Source organism: Gadus macrocephalus, chromosome 21 (genome assembly GCF_031168955.1).
Source record: "Gadus macrocephalus chromosome 21, ASM3116895v1".
Lineage (NCBI taxonomy): Eukaryota > Metazoa > Chordata > Actinopteri > Gadiformes > Gadidae > Gadus > Gadus macrocephalus.
Genome location: NC_082402.1, coordinates 12,778,695 through 12,800,511, shown reverse-complemented (window position 1 = coordinate 12,800,511; position 21,817 = coordinate 12,778,695). Strand labels below are relative to the sequence as shown.

General features: G+C 49.6%; 1 protein-coding gene across 5 annotated transcripts in view; it reads left to right on the top strand.

The window, feature by feature from the left end:
• The window catches only part of ryr3 (ryanodine receptor 3), a 109,439-nt gene that overhangs the window by 31,289 nt on the left and 56,333 nt on the right, over positions 1-21,817 (top strand). For all 5 annotated transcript variants that reach the window (XM_060041700.1, XM_060041699.1, XM_060041698.1 and 2 more), the window contains 21 exons: positions 136-316; positions 961-1,096; positions 3,735-3,830; positions 4,000-4,118; positions 5,339-5,472; positions 5,597-5,838; positions 6,779-6,971; positions 7,940-8,156; positions 9,055-9,159; positions 11,323-11,426; positions 12,470-12,553; positions 12,723-12,882; positions 13,359-13,503; positions 14,223-14,428; positions 15,201-15,375; positions 16,732-16,940; positions 17,572-17,729; positions 18,577-18,625; positions 18,774-18,934; positions 20,352-20,514; positions 21,670-21,756. In XM_060041700.1, the coding sequence (XP_059897683.1) occupies positions 136-316; positions 961-1,096; positions 3,735-3,830; positions 4,000-4,118; positions 5,339-5,472; positions 5,597-5,838; positions 6,779-6,971; positions 7,940-8,156; positions 9,055-9,159; positions 11,323-11,426; positions 12,470-12,553; positions 12,723-12,882; positions 13,359-13,503; positions 14,223-14,428; positions 15,201-15,375; positions 16,732-16,940; positions 17,572-17,729; positions 18,577-18,625; positions 18,774-18,934; positions 20,352-20,514; positions 21,670-21,756 (3,124 nt within the window). The remainder of the gene's footprint in view (positions 1-135; positions 317-960; positions 1,097-3,734; positions 3,831-3,999; positions 4,119-5,338; positions 5,473-5,596; positions 5,839-6,778; positions 6,972-7,939; positions 8,157-9,054; positions 9,160-11,322; positions 11,427-12,469; positions 12,554-12,722; positions 12,883-13,358; positions 13,504-14,222; positions 14,429-15,200; positions 15,376-16,731; positions 16,941-17,571; positions 17,730-18,576; positions 18,626-18,773; positions 18,935-20,351; positions 20,515-21,669; positions 21,757-21,817) is intronic.

Sequence of the window (21,817 nt, the reverse complement as noted above, 5' to 3'; positions counted from 1 at the left end):
GTCTAGCTTGGGCCACGAATGTTTTGGCACCTCAGACATTAAGAAACGTCCACTACATACGCACGCATATCAAAAAACGACAGTCACCTCCAAGTGTTGGTCTCCCCCCCCCCCCCCCCCCCCCCCCCCCCCCAGGGCTCTGGACAGCACGGCGACCGGGGAGGGGCCGGCGGTGGCGGACTACGTGGAGGAGGTGCTGCAGACGCTGGACGACCTCATCGAGTACTTCAAGCAGCCCGACTCGGAGCTGGAGCACGAGGAGAAGCAGGGCCTGCTGCGCTCACTCATCAAGCGCCAGGACCTCTTCAAGGAGGAGGTGAGGGGGGAGAGAGGGGAGGAGCAGGGGAACATTAGCTGGGGCGCGGGCAGGAGGAGGCGCAGGTGAGAAGTGGAGGAGGAAGTGGAGGAGGAAGGGTGGAGGTGAGATGGGAGGAGGAGGGGGTGGAGGAGGAGCAGATTGTGTTGAAAAGGGAGGAGGAGGTGGAGGAGAAGTAGGTGGAGTTGAGAAGGAAGGGTGGAGGTGAGATGGGAGGAGGAGGTGGTGGAGGTGAGGTGGAGGAGGAGCAGGTGGAGCTGAGAAGGGAGGAGAAGAACGTGGAGGTGAGGGGGAAAGAGGAGCAGAAGTTGTGCTCTAAACAGGTTATGTTTTTATGGAAAGGTTTCCCTCTGAAAGCGTGCATTACAATATTAAAACCACACTGCGAAAAAGCCATTGATTTTTGAGCTGTCTTCTATTTGGTTGAGTGGCACCTCTGCTGCAATGAACAGTATAGACAGGCCCTCAGGCCCACCCTGAGGGGCCCGTGCCTTGAGGCCTCACCACCGATGTGCTTTAAATCTATAAATCTCCCTAATGCACCAAAACGGCCATCAAAATGACAAGGCGCGGTGGAGGATAGCCTTCCGAGTGCTTGCAGTGTGCGGGGGTTAACGGCGCCTGTCCCACCCGTCCTGTCCCAGGGCATGCTGGCCCTGCTGTCCAAATGCATCGACCGCCTCAACCTGTACGACAGCGCCGCGCACTTCGCCGAGGCCGCGGGCGAGCAGGCGGGCGAGGCCTGGAAGGACATACTCAACCTCATGTACGAGCTGCTCGGTAAGCCCACCGTGTGTGTGTGTGTGTGTGTGTGTGTGTGTGTGTGTGTGTGTGTGTGTGTGTGTGTGTGTGTGTGTGTGTGTGTGTGTGTGTGTGTGTGTGTGTGTGTGTGTGTGTGTGTGTGTGTGTGTGTGCGCGCACGTGCGTGTGTCTGATTTTGCGTGAATACAGTATCCTTTTGAAAAGGTCTCGAGGGCGCTTCCTGTGTCCTCGGGTACGGTTCACATCCAGTGTGTAACTACCGAACCCAAACAAGCAAGTGGTTTACTTCTTCATTGGCCACTGAGCTGCAACGCCACGGCTGATAAAGTAGGAAGGCCGGCAAAGACATCAATAATAGTCGGCTCAGTGTGGAGTTCCACTCCATTGTATGGCCTTGGGATCCTGCTTTTGCCGCGCTTTCGACACAGTACCAGGACGACCACATAAACAATTTCTTCTTTGTGTTTGTTGGCGGGTTGGACACCAAGCGCCACCTCCTGTATCGGAGTGCGTCAGTACACAAGTGTCCTTGGGAACAGAACAACAACACTACTAAAGCGACCGCCGAGCCGAGGGGGAGTGGAGAGGGGAGAGAAGGGGCAAATTATTACCCGGGCACGCTATAAATATCACTCCCACAAAATACGAAAAAGCCCCCAGGGAGAGATGTTTCGGTGCCTGAGGGGCGGAGCCCAAAGAGTCTGAGGTTGAAGCAGGTCGTCCTGTGACCCGCTCTGTCCCCCCCCTCCCCCCGTGCCTCACCACAGCCCCAGTGGTCACCTTGTCTCGGGAAAGATAAGGAAAACTAAAAGCTGGTACTCTACTGTCTCGTGGCTCCCGCGCCCCATCTGGAGACCACAGCTGGTGACCACGGCAACGCGCCAGAATGGTTCGGGGTCGTTGGTAACAAGGAAAGGATTGCATATGAGAGGAGCGGCGACGGAGGGAGCGGAGCGAGACGGCACAGCGGGGGGGGGAAGAGATCAGAACGTTCCGGGTTTATCTGGGAAGAGACGACGCGGGATGATTGACCGCCTGGTTTCACATATTTCGTGCCATAACCCCCCCTCCCCCATCACGCCCTTGTCTCGCTCGTCTTCGCCGTCATCACTTGCTCATAGCGGTTCCACAACGTCTCGTGAGCCATGGCGTAAGACGCCCAGGTGCACTGGTACGGCCAGACCCAGAGCGGCAGCTAATGTGACCCTCAGAGAGGCTGCAGCCCTCTGCCTCGCTGCAGCCTGAGAGGAGAGCAGGACCTCCACACTCAGCTCCCACCGTGCTCATCATCCATCAGCCCCAACGGGCCCTGCCGCACGCACGCAGCTATGCACGCTCACACACACAAACACACAGACAGACGAACAAACACACACACACATAAACATACACACACACACACACACACACACACACACACACACACACACACACACACACACACACACACACACACACACACACACACACACACACACACACACACACATAAACATACACACACACATAAACACACACACACATAAACATACACACACACATAAACACACACACATTGAGGAAAATGCAAACATATCCATAACACACGCCGGTGAGCCGACAGAGAGGTCACCCCTGAGGACAAATTGGACAGTTTGTTACTCACCAAAGTTCTCCTCTCTTTTTCTCTCCTCTCCTCCTCTCCCTCCCCTTTCCAGCTCGGCTATTTTTCTTCTTTCCCTCTCCTGTCCTCACCTCTCCTTCCTACTTTCTTCTCTCCCTCTCCTCCCCTCCCCTTTCCCCTCTTCTACTCTTCAATCTTCTCTCCATCTCCTCTTCTCCTCCCCCTCCTCCTTTCTTCCCTCCCTACCGCTCCTCTCTCCTCTCCTCCCTTTCATTGCATCTCTCTCTCCTCATCTCCTATCTCCTTTCCTCCATCCTATCTCCTCCCCTCTCTCTCTCCTTCTCTCCGTCCTATCTCCTCCCCTCTCTCTCTCTCTCTCCTTCTCTCCGTCCTATCTCCTCCCCCCTCTCCCTCTCCTTCTCTCCTCCTTCCTCTCTCCATATCACCGTCTCCTCTACTCCGTTTCAAAGTGCACTACTAAGTCACTTCTTCACTGCAGCGGTGACTTCTGTAAAGAAATAAAATTCATTTAAACGATGATTATCAGCAGACACCTATTCCCTGTCCTAATCCTCGCGGCCAACGTGAACGCAGCGGAGTGCAGGATTCACTCCCAGGTCACCTTGATGAGCGTTCTCTCCCAGGGACTCTCTCTCGGTCTCCATCTGCACGCCCGTGTTGACGGATGGCTGTCCGCACAGTGGCAGAATAAGGAGCGATTATACAACTATCAGTATTCATGTCGCAGTCACGCGCCAGCGTAATAGTTTCCGCAGCTTTATCTCACCCAGCATCCCCGGGGTACTAACGGTGTCAAAGGAGACAGCGGGGTAATAAAGAGACTTCATAATGTCACCTCTGTGGGACGCGGGGGGAGACGGACCCCCAGGGGAGCTCGGCTAGTTATGCAAGCATCCATGTTTGATGAAGAATGAGCTTTCATGAAAGCTAACAGGCTAAGCAAATTAGTTAATTAGCGCTGCCCGAATGTGAACTCATGTCATCTACTTAGAGACGCTCCTCAATTGAGTTTTCACCCGTTCTGCTTCCTAGCTTCTCTGATCCGCGGGAACAGGACCAACTGCACCCAGTTCTCCCGCAAGTTGGACTGGCTGGTCAGCAAGCTGGAGAGGCTGGAGTCGTCTTCAGGTACGGTGGCCACAACACCCACAAAACCAAACATCCCTGTTGGATCTAGTCTATGTGTAATGTCGTAAAGGGACGTTTACCGACTCATCAGGTGGTATCATTACATATAATGCGTGAAACTACCCAGCGTATGTTGCGGTGCTGAACCCATGTGCCTGGGCCCTCGCAGGCATCCTGGAGGTCCTCCACTGCATCCTGGTGGAGAGCCCCGAGGCGCTGAACATCATCCAGAGAGGGCACATCAAGTCCATCATCTCCCTGCTTTATAAACACGGCCGCAACCACAAGGTAGGCACGGGCGGCCGTGGTGGATGACAGTGTTATCGATCAATGTCTTGATGATTGATGTAACATCAAGGAGTGGATTCAGCTGTAAGTGTAGGGCGTACGCATGATCTCTGATGTTCATTGGTCTATTTTTTCTATTTTAAGGATTAACTTTGGCCTTAGAGTCACTCGAACACAGCTAAAGGCCAGTATCATGTGTAAGCCTTAGTGTTAAAACACTTACATTTAGTGGATTACTGAACGTTCGTGCAACAACAACACGATCAGCATTTTTTTTCCCCCACTCAGATCAGCTGCGTCAACACATTTGGGACGTTTACAACCGTTTTTTCAACGTTCCTTTCCTTTCCTGCGCAATTAAAACTGTATTGTTTGCCCCGTAGGCGACCCTGATCGTCTCCTCAGCCCTCGAACATCTCTCTCTGTCTCTCTGTAATACTAATAATGATTCATTGCATTCATATTGCGCTTATGAGGACCTCCAGAGCACTTTACATAGTGAGGGTGTGTGTGTGTGTGTGTGGGGGGGGGGGGGGGGGGTTCGTGGAGCATGACACCTCAACCACTACTCATCCATCTATCCCCGCTAATTCTCCCTCCCTGCGTCTCCTGTCTGTCTGTGAGAACAACAAAGTCCAGCCGGCCGCGAGAGGGGCCCCGCATAGTGCCACATCATGTCACTTCATAAACACCTAAGCCCCGGGTAACAGGCTGGGCTCGGGCGCCGACGTCCACAAAGACAGATCTATGTTTACAGTACAATCACGGACCCTCCTAAAAAAAAAAAAAAAAAAAAAACACACCGCGGATCCAATTACTTATTTTTTCTTTCCGTTTCCAAGCAACATCCCAGCTATGCGTTTTAAGTGCCGCGTCGAACGAGCGGCGGTACTGTAGCGTTGGTTTGGTTTGGCATCCGATGGCATCCTCGTAAACAACTGGCACTACGCAGCGCTGGCAGGGGGCCCCTCTGTGGCGGGCCGTAGCAGAGAGCCGGGAGCTCACTGCCGCAGCCCGCCCCCGCTGGAGGCAGACTGCAGCCACATGCAGTGTGGGGGAGCAGGGGCATGATGTATTGGGATGGGTGTGTTCTGTCATCTGGGAGACAGATGCGTCTTAAAATACATAAAACGATGCAAAAAAAACAACGACGGGCACCGCGGATGAGTCGTGTTCTCTCTTGTCCTTCACTCCTCGTGATGCTGTCCTCTCTGCTGTAGATCCTGGACGTGCTGTGTTCCCTGTGTGTCTGTAACGGCGTGGCCGTCCGGGCCAATCAGAATCTGATCTGTGACCACCTGCTGCCTAAAAGGGATCTGCTCCTGCAGACGCGATTGGTTAATGACGTTCAAAGGTAAAACCGTGGACGTCCTCCTCTGGGGGTTGCTCTGTTGTTGCCTGATGTATGGATACGTGTGACCCAGAGTGTGCTGGACCTCCTCTCTCTCACCACCCCCCCCCCCCCCCCCCTCCTGCAGTATGAGACCCAACATCTTCCTGGGCGTGGCCGAGGGCTCGGCCCAGTACAAGAAGTGGTACTTTGAGCTGATGATCGACCAGGTGGACCATTTTGTGACCGGCGAGCCCACCCACCTGCGGGTGGGCTGGGCCAACACGGCGGGCTACGCCCCCTACCCCGGGGGCGGCGAGGGCTGGGGGGGCAACGGCGCCGGGGACGACCTCTACTCCTACAGCTTCGACGGGCTCCACCTCTGGTCAGGTGGGCTGGTACCTACGTCTGTGTGTGTGTGTGTGTTTGTGCATGTTTGTCTGTCTGTGTGTTTATGTGTGTGCGTGTCTATAGATATAGATGAATATAGAGTGGTACCATATAAATATACAGTAATAGTAATAGTTTAACCAACCGCTGCTGTGTTTCAATGGATACTATTTCAAACTAGAATTATTTTTGGTTTTACGAGAAGGTATAAAAAAACAATTCTTAAAATAATTAGAATCTTATAATCTCTCTTGGATAATAATCAACATAATAATTATTATATAATCATTTTATATAAATTAATTTATATATTTTGTGTCAAATGATAGATTACTTTAATCAGTAAGTAGCCGTGTAATTAGCAAGCTAATGTACAGCGACATGTGGCTCCCATAATCCCTTAAATATATGCGGATGGTATACAGTATATATAAATATATAAAGTATTTCACATCGGGGGTTGACTTGAGAACTCAAAAGTAGGGCTGCTCTCACCTTAAAGAAATGCCTAGCCAGCGTTCAGCAGCCCTTATGTAACAGATTCCCCAGCCTTCTCTCCCAGTACACCGTTAGACTCCTGGAATAACTCTGTCACCTCCCCCGAGACCCTCAGTCAACAGCTCTTAACACACACACACACACACACACACACACACACACACACACACACACACACACACACACACACACACACACACACACACACACACACACACACACACACACACACACACACACTCTCTCTCTCTTCCCTCTTTCAAAGCTCTATGTCTCTCTCTGGCCCTTCTCCCCCTCCCACCAGGCTATTAAAGTGTCCCCTCTCGTCCCTCAGCCCTCGGCACATCCCCTCTACCTCCAGCGTCTGACCTGTGTGTCCTCTCCCCCTCCCTGTCCCCTCCCTGTCTCTCTGTCTCCCCCCCCTCCCGTCTCTGTCCCTCAGGTCGGATCCCCAGGGCCGTGGCCTCCATCAACCAGCACCTGCTGAACTCTGACGACGTGGTGAGCTGCTGCCTGGACCTGGGCGCCCCCAGCATGTCCTTCAGGATCAACGGCCAGCCCGTCCAGGGCATGTTCGAGGAGTTCAACGTGGAGGGCTTCTTCTTCCCCGTCGTCAGCTTCTCCGCCGGCATCAAGTGAGACCCCCACACACGGACGGACAGAGAGACAGAGAGACACACTCAAATTCAAACTCACACTCACAGACACACACTCAGACACACAAACACAGACGCACACATACATACACATACAACACAACACACACACACACACTGTCCCAATCGTGCACCCCCGCCTCATGAACAGCCTGGTTGCCTATGGAGTTGTGCCCCACTAAATCATACTGATGGTACCTCGATCTAAATAGAAGGCGACAAAAGTTGTGGTGTGTCTGTTATCCTAGAAACACATATGTAGAAAGAAGTTGTGGAAAAAAGTGCTTGGTGTGCTAACACTGGAAACTCACTTGTCACTTGGATTACCCACAATGCAGTTTGACAGGAGGACGACATGTGTCATATGCTGTCTCCATCCCAACCTTCTTCACCAAAACATTCAAATGCTCCGAAACTTTGAAAAGGCAAAACGCGATTTTAAGCGATTGGGTCATTGCTCGCTCCCGAGCCTTACGAGAACGGTTTTGCCTTGTGTCACTTATCAGCTCCACTTGTGAGTACAAGTGGAGGAACCATTTGGTACATTGTGGTCTCGACGTTCGAAGGCATACTTTGCAGGAGTTCTTTTTTTTGCTTTGTTTGACATGGAACCCATAAGACTGCTTTGAGTTGAATATGCATTGATGGTTGACTTCACACATATTCCTTATTCACTTTTACCTAATTACATATTTGAATTGATGCTTAGCAATGGTAATTCCAGCAAACTAATGAGCAATAACTTTAATGAAGCAATGCAGCAGTAACAAAGCATTCTCAGTCTTAGCTCTTTATTTCCCTTCTATTGTTTTCTTATCCGTAGACTCGATGTTATAGATCTTAATTTTCAAAAATAGCTTCAACTAGTACTGAAGACTATTTAGCACCCTGATTTGCCCAAGCACTTTCCTACTAACTCCACCCCACTCCCCCCCCTCCCCTCCCAGAGTGCGTTTCCTGTTGGGCGGTCGCCACGGAGACTTCAAGTTCCTGCCGCCAGCCGGCTACTCGCCGTGCTACGAGGCACTGCTGCCCAAGGAGAAGATGTACGTGGAGCCCGTGAAGGAGTACAAGAGGGACCACGAGGGGATCCGCGACCTGCTGGGCACCACCCACTTCCTGTCCCAGGCCTCCTTCATCCCCACCCCCGTGGACACCACCCAGGTGAGGCCGGGGCCCGGGGTACGGGGCCGGGGCCCGGGGCGGTGTCAGGGTTCTGTGGTTCAGTCGTCTCCTTGTATTCTGAGATCACAGCGTTTCCCAGACTGGATGTCATCCAATGTCTATTTTTCATTGTGTTTTTTTTATTTATTTGAAGCGTAAGCATTTATTGTTGCAGGTGGATAATATTGGATAATATCGGAGAGTGCAGGAGGAATAGTAGTATCATACATAGTTATTGCACAACAAAATTGGCCAGCACATGTTGAGAGACACCTGATCTGAAAAGCATATCTCCCAATAAATCACTCAGTTCATATGAGTTTGCTAACGATATTCACATTGATCGTTAATAAACAGTAAAGTAAATAACTCCAACTCTTTCCACCCTCTGCTGCCATTGGTAAATTCCTGACCCCTCCTTTACTGTTGAAGTTGGACTCATCCACTTCTGGTCGCCCAGTTCGACATTTTACATGGTCGAGAAATAGTACAATAAATGAATGAGTAAATGTGAATTTTCAAATTCCTTCTATATTTGGTATCCTACTAGAATGATATTAGAAGCTAATCAATGGTAATTAGGGTTAGTTATGTGCATGGTAAATCACTGGAACCACTGGCACTTTCTCTGTGGAGTATTATATTTAAAATGAACCATCTAAGAATACATTTCCTTCTGTGGCAGTTATACAGTATATATCACTGCTGCAGTCTACTACTCTGCCTGTAAATCACCTGTAAGTCCTGGGAGGTAGACATTAATGAATGCCCCCCCTTCCAAAAGGGAAAGATGACTTAGTCTTGGAATAAAATAATAAAAAGGTTGTCTTTAGTTTCTGGGCCGTCTGCCCGGCCTAACCATCTGTTCCTGTTGGCCCCCCCCACCCCACCCCCACAGGTCGTTCTTCCGCCTCACCTGGACAACGTCCGAGACAAGCTGGCAGAGAACATCCATGAGCTGTGGGGGATGAACAAGATCGAGCTGGGCTGGACCTACGGCAAGGTACGCCTCAGGGCTCAGTGCTGAGCCCCCAGGGAGTCTCCAGGGAGGGGGCAGAAACACAACGAGCTGCCCTGCCCTCACCCCTACACCCCATTCAGGGTCTGCGAGCGTACAACCGCGCTTACCTGTGGCACCCTAAAGTGACATAATCGCTGCAGGTGGCACACGTCTCACATGCCAAGTGCACAATTTTCTGCAAGAGTGCAAAAACTCTGTTTCCGCGGCAACGTTACAGCGTCACAGCGGTTATAAATGCAGTGGAGAGTCGGTGTAATTAACTTACAACACCACAAAACGACTATAAATTCTGCTTAACACGTTGTGAATACAGTGATTGGCCCCTCATTTCCCCCTTAATCCCCTGAGAACAATAGCAACACTGTTTGGCAGGAAAGATGACTTTTAATTATGAGCGATAACTTAACTAGGCTTCACGGTCAGGGCTGGAATCCCAGACTCTGAAACACAATCAAGCAGCTGGCACGGGCAGTCTTTGAGTCTGCTCGTTCCTTGCATAGACGCGATTAATCTGTCATTGCATTTAATGGAATTACTGCATAATGAATCAGAAACAGAATCATAATTGCTTTTATTAAACCTCTTATTAAGTACAAAAGAGTACAATTCTTGGGCTTTGTTCCCCAACAGCCATACACCTCAACATAGCAGCAATGCAGAAATGCAGAAATGTATGTTTATGTCATATATTTAGTGAGGCATTAGTGCCGGAATATAAGAAAGGGCAACACACCGTGTCAGATGTTTAAGTTATTTCCCCCAAAAAATGGACTAGGTCAAACTTTAACCTTGAATTGTTATCACGATCAACTGTAACTGCATCTAAATCAGTTCAGCTAAATCACCGTCTCAAATATGTATGAATCTGTTGTTCTCAGTTCCTCCGCTCCTATCTCTCTCTCGCTCTTTCTCTTTCTCTTTCTCTTTCTCTCTCGCTCTCTCTCTCCATCCCTCACATCTCTCGACTTTGTCTTCTCCATCGGACACGCGTCTAGGCCAATAGCACGCACGCCGGCTCTTCACTACCGTCGCTTTATCGCCAGGAGATTCATTTCCCAACGAGGCCATCCACACGACAGCTGCCCCCCCCCCCCAGCCCCCCAAAGTACATCGCCCACCTCACCCTCCGCCCCTTTCCTCGGCTGTCACGCCCAGATTAACGAGCGGAGGGAGGCGGAGACTCGGGGCTCGGCGGCGGCGGCCTCAGGATTTATTTATGTTTCATCCTTTATTGAGGACGGCGTTTAGGTACCACAGCTGCTCCGTGTTAAGCGTTACTTCAACCCCCCCCATAGTGACCTTGTCCCCCCTGCCCCTGGATGAGCCCGCCGTGGGTTTGGACACGCTGGATGCTCGTTGACACCTGTAGACGTCCACTGCTGTGCCATCCTTCTTTGGTTGAGTTTGGGACACCTCGTTCCATGTCCAGAGTGCGTTTGCTTTAAAGCGCTCGCCGTGGCCCACTGTGAGGCTCTCCTTTACTTGTAGTCTGACTCCTGCCTTCCAAGTGCTGATGTTTGCAGATTCCCCAGCGATCAGAGGGTCATCTTTTGTTTTAGTCACGCCCACTCATGGCCGGCGCCGGCTTCAGCCTCAGTATCAAGCTGACATACTGCTAATGTTCAGTTTGATTCTTTATGTTTGGATTAAGATTGAAATAGGCTGTGGGCCTGACTGACGCCCCCATAGTGATTATTGTTTGAAATAGAAAAACACAAGCTCATACTACCTTATCCTTCTAAATATAGTGATCAGCCAAATGGACATTTTACGTATGAGGAATTGGCATCAGCGGTAAATGAGTGAAGCCTGGGGACGTTGGTACCGAGGGAGAACCATCAGGGCTCCCCTGAAAACGCTGCGTTCACAAAGCATTTCTCAGAGCGTTGAGACCTATCCATGTACAAAGAGGGATGTCCTCATTTATAAGTGAAAGTGCTGTGGCGACGCTAGCCTTGGGCATCAAGAAACCAACGGGAGGACTGAACAGAGGGGAAGGTGCTCCCGGCACCTGTCTGATGCACGCCGACGGCCTTCCACTCAGTGTTGTGGCGGTGTCGACAGTCCGACGCTAAAAGGGGCTAATCACACAGGATGCTGGATGGCTGGTGGGGCTCTGGGGTTAACCTGCTTCTCTCTGCTCAGGTCCGTGATGACAACAAGCGGCAGCACCCCTGCCTTGTGGACTTCACCAAACTGCCTGAGACTGAAAGGAACTACAACCTGCAGATGTCCAGCGAGACACTCAAGTAAAACATCCTCTCCATGAATATGAATAATGCATCGTGTGCTATGTATAGGTGAGGTCGGATATGCAGGGGGAATGCAAATGGCTTTACGCTTTATGCAGCAGCTGGCCATGCAATAATCTCCATTCCTATTTTTTCAAATTATTCAAACATTTGAATCCCTCAAATGTTCCTTCATTGTGGCCTCATCAACCAACATTCATATCGGAAGCCCATTCACCAGAGGCAGTGCTTGCAGCATGCACATTCACAAAATGGCCTGTTTCCAGCAACCGTGTTATTATTTATCCGATTAAAGTTTAATATTGCCATATTTATATTCGTCAAAGGCGTGATGCACGTGGGGTTCAAACGAGTGCACAGACAACAAAATGCAACGCAGCGCTCGCACCCTAATGTTTACAAAAGCCCATCAATACGGCCAGAGAGCTTGAATCCCTTCAGGGCCGCCTCATGAATAACAATCTGCAGCGAGTGACCGTGGGCTGCAGATGGAAAGCGGCCCAGCTTGTGTGCGCTGGGATCCCTGCCTAATTAGAAATCTCTCCCGACTGAGTTCGGGCATTGATCCCCTTGTTGTACTGATAGCACTGAGTCATCTCGCCGTGCAAACACTAGATCTTGGATCCATCGCGCTGCAGTTACCTGATGCTGGTGCCTCCTTTGAGCGAGTCTAACAATCCCATTATCATGCGAGCCTCAATTGCCAAAAGATAAAGTAGATAAAGTGAAAGGAGAAAAAAAAACACGTTGGCCGCTGTTCTTGCACTGCCGACAAATCTGTATTGATGTTCTCCGATCAATCGTGTGTGTGTGTGTGTGCTGGTTTATTAATGGTATTAAAGTGTTTGGTACTTATTGTAATTAATCCTGCTGAATATTGCTGTATAGTAAAATGTTTGTCTCTGCGGTTTGTGTGTCTCTTTCTCTCTCTCTCTCTTTCTCTTTCTCTTTCTCTTTCTCTTTCTCATTCTTTCTCTCTCTCTCTCTCTTCCACTCTATCTCTCTCTTCCACTCTATCTCTATCTCTCTCTCTCTAACAGGACCCTCTTGGCTCTGGGGTGCCACGTTGCCCAGGTCAATGTCCACGCTGAAGACGATCTGAAGAAAGTCAAACTGCCCAAAGAGTACGACCTTCTCACACCACACTCTATGCGGATCCACGCACGTCTTTCTTTGTAGCAGTGCATTTGTGCGATGTAACAGTGATAAATAACCATGTGGGATGTTGTATGAAGAGATTAGCGTTGTTTGAGCCCGTCGTCCTGCACTCAAACCCTTTGTTGGTACGCACAGCTACGTGATGACCAACGGATACAAGCCGACGCCTCTGGAGCTGTCTGAGGTGAAGCTGAACGCGGGTCAGGAGCTTCTGGTGGACAAACTGGCGGAGAACGCCCACAACGTGTGGGCCAAGGACCGCATCAAACAAGGATGGACCTACGGCATCCAGCAGGTTAGGCCGCACTCAATTGACGAAGGATTTTTATCTTCTACCACTAAGTTCCACCGCTAATTACAATGGAAATACAGACTTATCTCCTTGTTTTTTTAAAAGGTTCTAATGGGTACTCTGCAGTCTGTTCAGATGTTTTTCAAACAGCTTTTAACTTTTTTGTTGCTACCGTTCTTTGATTGTTCGCTTTAGGGCGTACACCAGCATCTGGCAAATGAATGCGTAAAGTACTGGGGAACATTGTTTCTTTCAAACAGCATGCAGATCTAACTTGCTGTAGTGGTTTTAATATGTAAGATGGTAGAGGGGGGTGCAGGAAATCTGATTATAGCTCCACAGTCTTTTCAGTGGTGAGGTAATAACCATCTTTAAGGTTATTTATAGCAACGCGATGAAATAAAAATCCCGAAAAAGGATGTGCAGCTATTGCATCAGCCTCAGTTTGGTGTTCTGATTGCGTTTGTTTCACCCTGCAGGATCTGAAGAACAGACGCAATCCACGCCTGGTGCCGTATGCTCTGCTGGACGAGCGCACCAAGAAGTCCAACCGGGACTCCCTGAGAGAGGCCATCAGGACCCTGGTGGGGTACGGGTACAACATCGACCCCCCGGACCAGGAGGGTGAGAGGCACACCCGGCTGGTTGTGTGGTTATGGACGGAAATTCTTGAGCTTCTTATGTAAAACAAAGCATTTGTTTTTAGTTAAAGTCTTGCTATAGTGCACGGCTGCACGAACATAACGTAATACATTGGATTTGAAGGTTGAATGGTTTCCCGAACATTAAACCATTTTCCAAACAAACGTCACATGCTTTTAAAGGTAAACATTGCGTCTGTGCTCATTTATATTCATCCCGTTGTTCCCTAAGGAACAACGACTGGCCAGTATCCACAAAGTTTGACCAGATAGTGAAACCATGCAGTAAATTGGATGTCCTTTCATACTTCCAAATTGATTGTTTCAACTCTGTGTGCTAGTCCGGCGGTACAGACGCTGAGACGAAAATAAGGCGAGATAACACTTTATAAATCCTGTGAGGGAAATGCAGGTGGCACAGCAGCCAATTATATACAATAGAAAAAACACTGCAAATCAGTGCACCATTAAACAAATGGTAATAACGTCCACAAAATATACATATATGGCTTCCTGTTGGGGGCTGGGAGGGTAATTAAATGAAGTATTGAAGAAAATAAACATATCTTACACTTTGGAGGGTACATTGATTTAGGGAACACATTTACATACAGTATATGCAAATCCCCTATCTGCACATCCCTTCAAACGGGGAGCTTTATCTCCTGCCCCCCACTGACGCCCCGTCCCCTCCCGCCCCAGCCCTGCACGTGAACGACGACCAGAGCGTGGATACCATCCGCTTCTTCCGTGTGGAGCAGACGTACGCCGTGACCACGGGGAAGTGGTACTTTGAGTTCGAGGCGCTGAGCGGCGGGGACATGCGCGTGGGTTGGGCCCGGCCGGGCTGCCGGCCAGACATGGAGCTGGGCGTGGACGACCAGGCCTTCGTGTTCGACGGATACAGGGTAACACATCAACGCCCACTACCTCTTTAGGATTTAGGATTACATCTCTCTCTTTGTCTGTCTGTCTCTCTCTCTCACTCACTCACTCACTCACTCACTCACTCACTCACTCACTCACTCACTCACTCACTCACTCACTCACTCACTCACTCACTCACTCACTCACTCACTCACTCACTCACTCACTCACACACTCACACACTCACACACTCCCTCAATCTCTCACTCACTCACTCACTCACTCACTCACTCACTCACTCACTCACTCACTCACTCACTCACTCACTCACTCACTCACCCACAATATCTCACTCACACTTTCACAATCTGTCTCTGTCTCTCTCTCCCCCCCCCCTCTTAATTGAAACCAGAGTGAGATAACATGATTGCTTCTCAGTAAAATAACCATTAAGTCAAGCTTTATGTCCATTTAGATTGACATAAAGTGTGAAAAAATGTGCATGTTTAGTATTCATCTGGCAGGATTCGGTGTTCAGTGTTCCCTACTGTATTGTTATATTTTTGTACATTTAATTGTGCCAAGGCACAAAAAGTGAATGGCTGGCTCACAGTCACCCCTTTGAGACGTTGTGTGACCAGCCCTTCTCTCCATGACATCGATGCACAACCGTTGACGGCTGAAAACTGCTGTTTTAGTTGTTGCAATAGAAAAAGACCCATACTGGTAGCATCCCATGTGGACGACATGCAACACTGCATTGTTAATTATCTACTGATTGGTCCCCTGAGGTGAGTCTCTCTGCTCCCCCAGGGCCGGCGCATGCACGTGGGCAGCCGCTACTTCGGCCGCGCGTGGAGCAAGGGCGACGTGGTGGGCTGCATGATCAACATGGAGGACAAGTCCATGATCTTCACCCTCAACGGAGAGCTGCTCATCACCGGCAAGGGCTCGGAGCTCTGCTTCTGCGACTTCGAGACGGAGGACGGTGAGAGGCCCCCCTCGGAGCTCTGGACTCTGCCTGTGTTTGTCTAACCCCCCGTCGGACCCCCTCCCTGGCTGTAGCCCTGCACGTCACCAGGGTCTATGTTGTTTCTTTTGTGAAGAGGAAAACACGTCACAAGTTCATTAGTGGCGTGTGGTGTGTTTTATGGGTTGTTCATTGTGGGAATAATACGTTATTTCGGGAAATTACTTTTCAGAAAGATGTATGCTTGTTGGAAACAGCACATTAAGGTAATTGGTACTGTGTGGGATAGTAGCTGATGCTAAGTGGAAATATGGTCAGGGAATTAAGTGTTACTTTAGCAACACTTTTGTTTTAATGATCTTCCGTTTTCCACTTATTTTGAGCGTCACTTTTCACATGTGAGATATGCCGATTTAGGTGTGACCTTTTCAGGTCTTCTGTGCTCTCCATTGCGAAGACAGTAATGCCCTTTCAGAAAGGAAAGGTGTCAGTAGTGGTTTCAGATTGTGTTTCAGAGGAGAACTACATTCAGAGCCGAGGCATTTTCAACTCAAAGTCACTGAGTGGTTAACATATCAATGTGGTTCTGGCAGCCGGGCACACTATTTGAAAAGTCTGGACATATTCTTTCAAGGGATTGAGTGTATTAAACCCTGAGAGACATCAAGTTATTTGCAACCCATTATTGGGAGACTTGAACACGTCCAGAGAAGAAACAATAACTTTAGGAATCGAATGGTAATTAACATAACGTCTTTCACTTCCTTTGGAGGGAGGAAAGAAGTGTCTTCAGTGAACTTTGAAGTAAAGTAAAGAAGGTTATATCATTTGTGATGTTTTTACTAGGATTTATTTTTCAGTGTCTAGTTTCAACTTACTGCACTACACCTGCGATTTCTGATTCCCATTCACCGCCTGGCCTCCCCTTCTCCCCTTCTCCCCTTCCTCCCCTTCTCCCCTTCTCCCCTCCTCCCTTTCTCCCCTTCTCCCCTCCTCCCTTTCTCCCCTCTCCTCCCCTTCTCCCATTCTCCCCCTCCTCCCCTTCTCCCCTCCTTCCTTTCTCCCCTCCTCCCCTCTCCCCTCCTCCCTTTCTCCCCTCCTCCCTTTCTCCCCTCCTCCCCTTCTCCCCTCCTCCCTTTCTCCCCTCTTCCCCTTCTCCCCTCCTCCCCTCTCCCCTCCTCCCTTTCTCCCCTCCTCCCTTTCTCCCCTCCTCCCCTTTCTCCCCTCCTCCCCTTTCTCCCCTCCTCCCTTTCTCCCCTCCTCCCCTTCTCCCCTCCTCCCTTTCTCCCCTCTTCCCCTTCTCCCCTCCTCCCCTTCTCCCCTTCCGCCCTTCCTTCCTCCCCTCCTCCCCTTCTTTTCATGTCTGGACGGCAGGCTTCATCCCCGTGTGCAGTCTGGGCATGTCCCAGATCGGCCGCATGAACCTGGGCAAGGATGCCAGCACCTTCAAGTACTACACCATGTGTGGCCTCCAGGAGGGATTTGAACCCTTCGCCGTCAACATGAACCGCAACGTCACCATGTGGTTCAGCAAGCGCCTGCCCACCTTCGTCAACGTGCCCAAGGATCACACGCACATCGAGGTGAGCTAGGGGGCACGCAAGCAAACCACATCCAGCCTGGGGTTTAGGGGTTCAAAACAAGATTTAACATCCTATGATATGATTGAGAGTCCATTTGTAAGATAGTACATCCAGACTTAACTTGGCTCCCTTATTTATTTATCTGCGCATCATGTTCTAGGCGCTTTGGTGTGCATTTAAGTTCTCGGAAGCTGAGGTGGTAGTGGACACTTTGACACATTACAGCCGGTTCCTTAGGCTGGCCCTAACAAGCCTTATATTTAATAGCTTCCCGTTTTGTGAATTATTAAGTTTATCTCTGCTGGAATGAATGGGAAATTATTACAGTATTTTGGCGTGATGCCATCATATTTGATATGTTTTAACAGGATTGCATATTCTATTGTTTGACCATATAGTTTGAAGCGCTGTATGTGCAACACTAAGTACTGAATGAACAATACGGTACTTTAGACTGATTATCCAATCAGCATCTAATGGTGATTAACCAATTATCTGTACACTGAAAACGTCCTTGTTGTTTCCCTTCACCCATCTGTCCCTGCTTCTGTTTGCTTGTGTTTGTTCGATTGTGTGTGTGTGTGTGTGTGTGTGTGTGTGCGTGTGTCCGTGTGTCCGTGTGCCTGCCCAGGTCACGAGGATCGACGGCACGGTGGACAACCCCCCGTGCCTGAAGGTGACCCACAAGACGCTGGGCACCCAGAACAGCAACAACGACATGGTGTTCTGCAGACTCAGCATGCCCGTGGAGTTCCACGCCGCCCCCTCCGAGGAGTCGTCCAAGCTGAGGTGAGCCCGACCATCAGAACCACCGGCGGGACCACCCCCTGGGACCACTACCGGGACCAGGGGGAAAGCCATCCCTTCCATCCCATGACTAACAAGCCTAAAGAGGAGAGCGAACGCGCTCTCCTCTTTAGGCTTGTTATTCAGGGGATATTCTGGGGATATAATGTTTTTCATGGGGGATTTTCCCTGGGACTGCCCAGTGAAAGGAGTTTAGAACGCAGAGATAATTGCTTTGATGAAGCTGTTTGATTAGAGCGTATCCAAACACTAACATTGGGCCCCAGGGACAGCATATAAAGGCTAAAAATGAAGTCCTTTGGAAAAGCAATTGCATGAATTACGTTGGCGTAGGCCAGTTGAGTTAATTATGTTAGGTATCGCGCATGAGCTTATAAATCGGGTCGTGCTGCACTCGGATTCAACTTTTGGTGAATCTATAATGTTGCGACTGAATGTGATTTCTGGTGTTTCACTTTAGTCACAGGTATATGCTGGGGGTGACTCAACAGATCTACTTTCAAAGCTTATTCTTCTATTTATATTGAGGCTTGGGAGTTACTTGCTGCTCTCTGGGCTTACGGTTAGCGAGTCTGGTTCCAGCGTTTCTTCGTACACAGCAGACGTTGGCAACAGGGACGTGACCAGGAACTAGAAAATACAGACTCCAGGTCAAGAGTTAAGAGTCTGAGGGGATAGCAGGTTTTAGTTTGGAAATGTCTCGGACAGCTTGTCCCGATATTATCCTCTGTGCTCTTCGGGCTCTCGACCCTATTGGGGAATAAGCCAGACTAAATATCGCCTTGGATACCCTTCATTCTGGACCTGTTTTTTTTTTTTTACTTTACAGTCAGCCTCCCAAGGAAGACGGCAACGTGGACTACGGGAGCATCACCACGGTGAGCCACTTCCTGCCGTCCCAAGTGACCACACCCATCCATCATCAGCATCAATATTAGCATTAGCATTAGTGTTAGCATTAGCATCAGCATTAGCATTAGCTTTGGCGTTTACCTCTGATTACCGCCCTTCCTCCCGCGGCCGCAGTACCACCACACGGTCAGGGTGTTCGGAGGGCAGGACCCCGCGTCCATCTGGGTGGGCTGGGTGACCCCCGACTACCATTACCACAGCAAGAACTTCAGCCTGAGCAAGACGCGCACGGTCACCGTAACCCTGGGCGACGAGCGGGGCCGCGTCCACGAGAGGTAAGACTCCTCACCCTCCCTCTGGCCTGGCAGTAGACGAAGGCACGTGCGTTTCACACATCGTGAGCAGATTCATATCTACGGTATACCGTTGTACAAGGCGGTTATCCTCACATGGCCAGACCAATTCGCAAATGCGTATTAGTCTGGAACCTCTCGGTTCATTATTGATTTCCAAGGAGCGTTATCAACGGGCAAAGACCAAGATGCCTCTGGAGCCTAGCAATAATCAGAGCAGCTAAACCTGATGGCTATCACTGAGCACTGCGTTGGGAAGTTTAACTTTAGCTACCAAATCCTGCCGGAAGTAACAAATACACATCTTTCAACAAGCTGCATTCAAAAGCTTTGAGTGCAGGTGTTTGATCTTCTTCAAACAAACAACACAGTCCAGTTTTTTTTAATACCGTTGCAGTAGCAGACTCAACAGACCGTTGCACATCAGCGACAGCCACCGTGGTAATCTAGTCATCCTGAACCCGCGCCGTATTAGATAAAAGGCAGTAATCTGCCCGACCCAGGTCGCCTGGAGATCTGCTGAACGGAGAGAGGGGCAGACCATCTGCCATCAGCAAATAGAACATGAGACTGCAGATTCATGAGACATAAAACATTCGTTCATCTTAATATCATAACAAAGATATTGCAAATAGTACAACAGGAGGTAGACAAGCGCTCTTGTTTTCCTAGATATTAAGAGGACACACCAGTAGCTCGGATTCACGGCGATACGCAGTCCATTTGGAAATTAAACCAGATTCTAATCTACTTAAAACACCACTTACCGGCGGGGGGGGGGGGGGGGGGGGGGGAAGATTGAATGTTAATGAGAGAATAACCACAGTACATGGGGTAGGGGCAGGGGCGAATCAATCTGTTCCACACATCAAAGATAGGACGCTGTGTGAATACATTCCTTTAACTCTGAAGCTAGTAATAGCACCGTCACCTACTGTCACATGTGGCCTTTTACAAGCCGCTGTCATGTGTGGTTTATGTATATCGTCTGCTGACATTTATTTGAAGTGGATGGTTGCTATTTATTAACTATTGGAGATTTCATCATCAGAGACCTGGATTGTTTTGTTTGTATATTTTCATGACGTACCATTTGAAAGGTGCTGTAGGGAAGATTTAAGAGATTCTATGTGAGTGTTAAGGTAAGAATTGACAATGCCGTCAGTCGGCTAGGAGTGAGTGAAATTCGCTGTGAGAATATCGACTTTGGGTTGACCGGGCCTCCGAGTTGACTCGTGTGGTTATTCAGACTTAAGACCACGCCCAGCTAAAGTCAATCAGTGAAGCTCTGCCCTGATTGGTTCGGGTGATCTAAATTTGATGTATTATTATTATTATCTCGCCTGTCAATCATTGATTGGTTCCCATTCCATCCCCCCGTACATCCCCCCCCGGCCAGCATCCAGAGGAGCAACTGCTACATGGTGTGGGGGGCGGACGCGGCGGGCTCCTCGGCGGCGGGCCGGGCCAGCAGCGACCTGGAGGTGGGCTGCCTCATCGACCTGGCCAGCGGCTTCGTCTCCTTCACGGCCAACGGCAAGGAGCTGCCCACCGTCTTCCAGGTGACCTGCTCACACACGCACGCATGAATGAGGGCACGCACGCAGGCACGCACAGGTACACACATACACGCGCTCACGCTCACGCACATACCTGGCCTTGCATCTTATTACAACTTCATATTTTCGTCTTGCGGCCAGAGAATGCATGGGAAGGAGTTTGATTGAGAATATCCTATAGATAGATAGATAATTAATTGTTCCCTTGGAGAAATTGTTCTCCGTGAATAGACAGATATACATCACCCTTAACCACAACAACAACAACATAAAAAAAACAAAACACTGACAAGACAAGACCTATATTAATGTTTGATTGTATGTGGGGGCTTTTCCTAAATCAGGATTTAGCTGAAGTTGTTTGATCTTGAATTGTGGCCAAGTGTTCAAACCAAATGTGTTGATTTAAACATTGGAATGCCTCCACCTGCTTGATAAAAGGGCAGCGAATAGACAAGTAACGAAGACAAAATATCAATAAATATAATATTATTCTAATATTATTCTAAGACATTGCGGTAGTGGATTTTGACAGTGTTGCCATGGTTACAACTCATATCACTCTAGCTATGCTGTAAGATGGACCTTTTTTCCCTCTGTTCCTCAAAATATGGGAATGATGGTTTACAATAAGATTTTCCGCCCCCACCTCCTGTGGTGTTATTTCCGATTCTGTTTGTGTGCTGGCTGAAAGCGATCCCATCCGTGCTTCCTGTGGTTTGAAAGGCCCCCGATGCCTTTCTCTCTCCTCACTCTCTCTCTCTGCATTGCATTCCTCAGTGTCGATCCGCCTGCCTTTGCATTCATGTGGCACTTTATCCAGGCGGAAGCCCTGTGAGGGAAACCCACTGTGTGTCTCTTAGTGTCTGTCTCTCCCGATCTCCCCGTCTCTGGGAGTGCTCCGAGGCTTATGTTAAACCCCGTGATGGGCATCGGCCTGGCATTTGAAACACCGTTGAATTCTAAAGCATCTCAGGGATATTCGCCTCGACTGACATTTTACATTTTAAGTGTGATTACCCTTTAACAAAGAGTCCCCCCGCTGCCCTCTGCGTGTTGAGGGGGAGCAGGGATGTGTGTGGGGCACTGTGGTTTGGGCGGGGGGGGGGGGGGGAGCAAGGGGTATCCTGTCTGACTCGTCTGCCGCTTCGCACGCAGGTGGAGCCCAACACCAAGCTGTTCCCGGCGGTCTTCGTGCGACCCACCAGCGCCAACCTCTTCCAGTTTGAGTTTGACAAGATTAAGGTGTGCCCTCCCACCGCCCATCCCCCCCTCCCCCCGTCCCCCCTCCATCACCTCTCCTTCC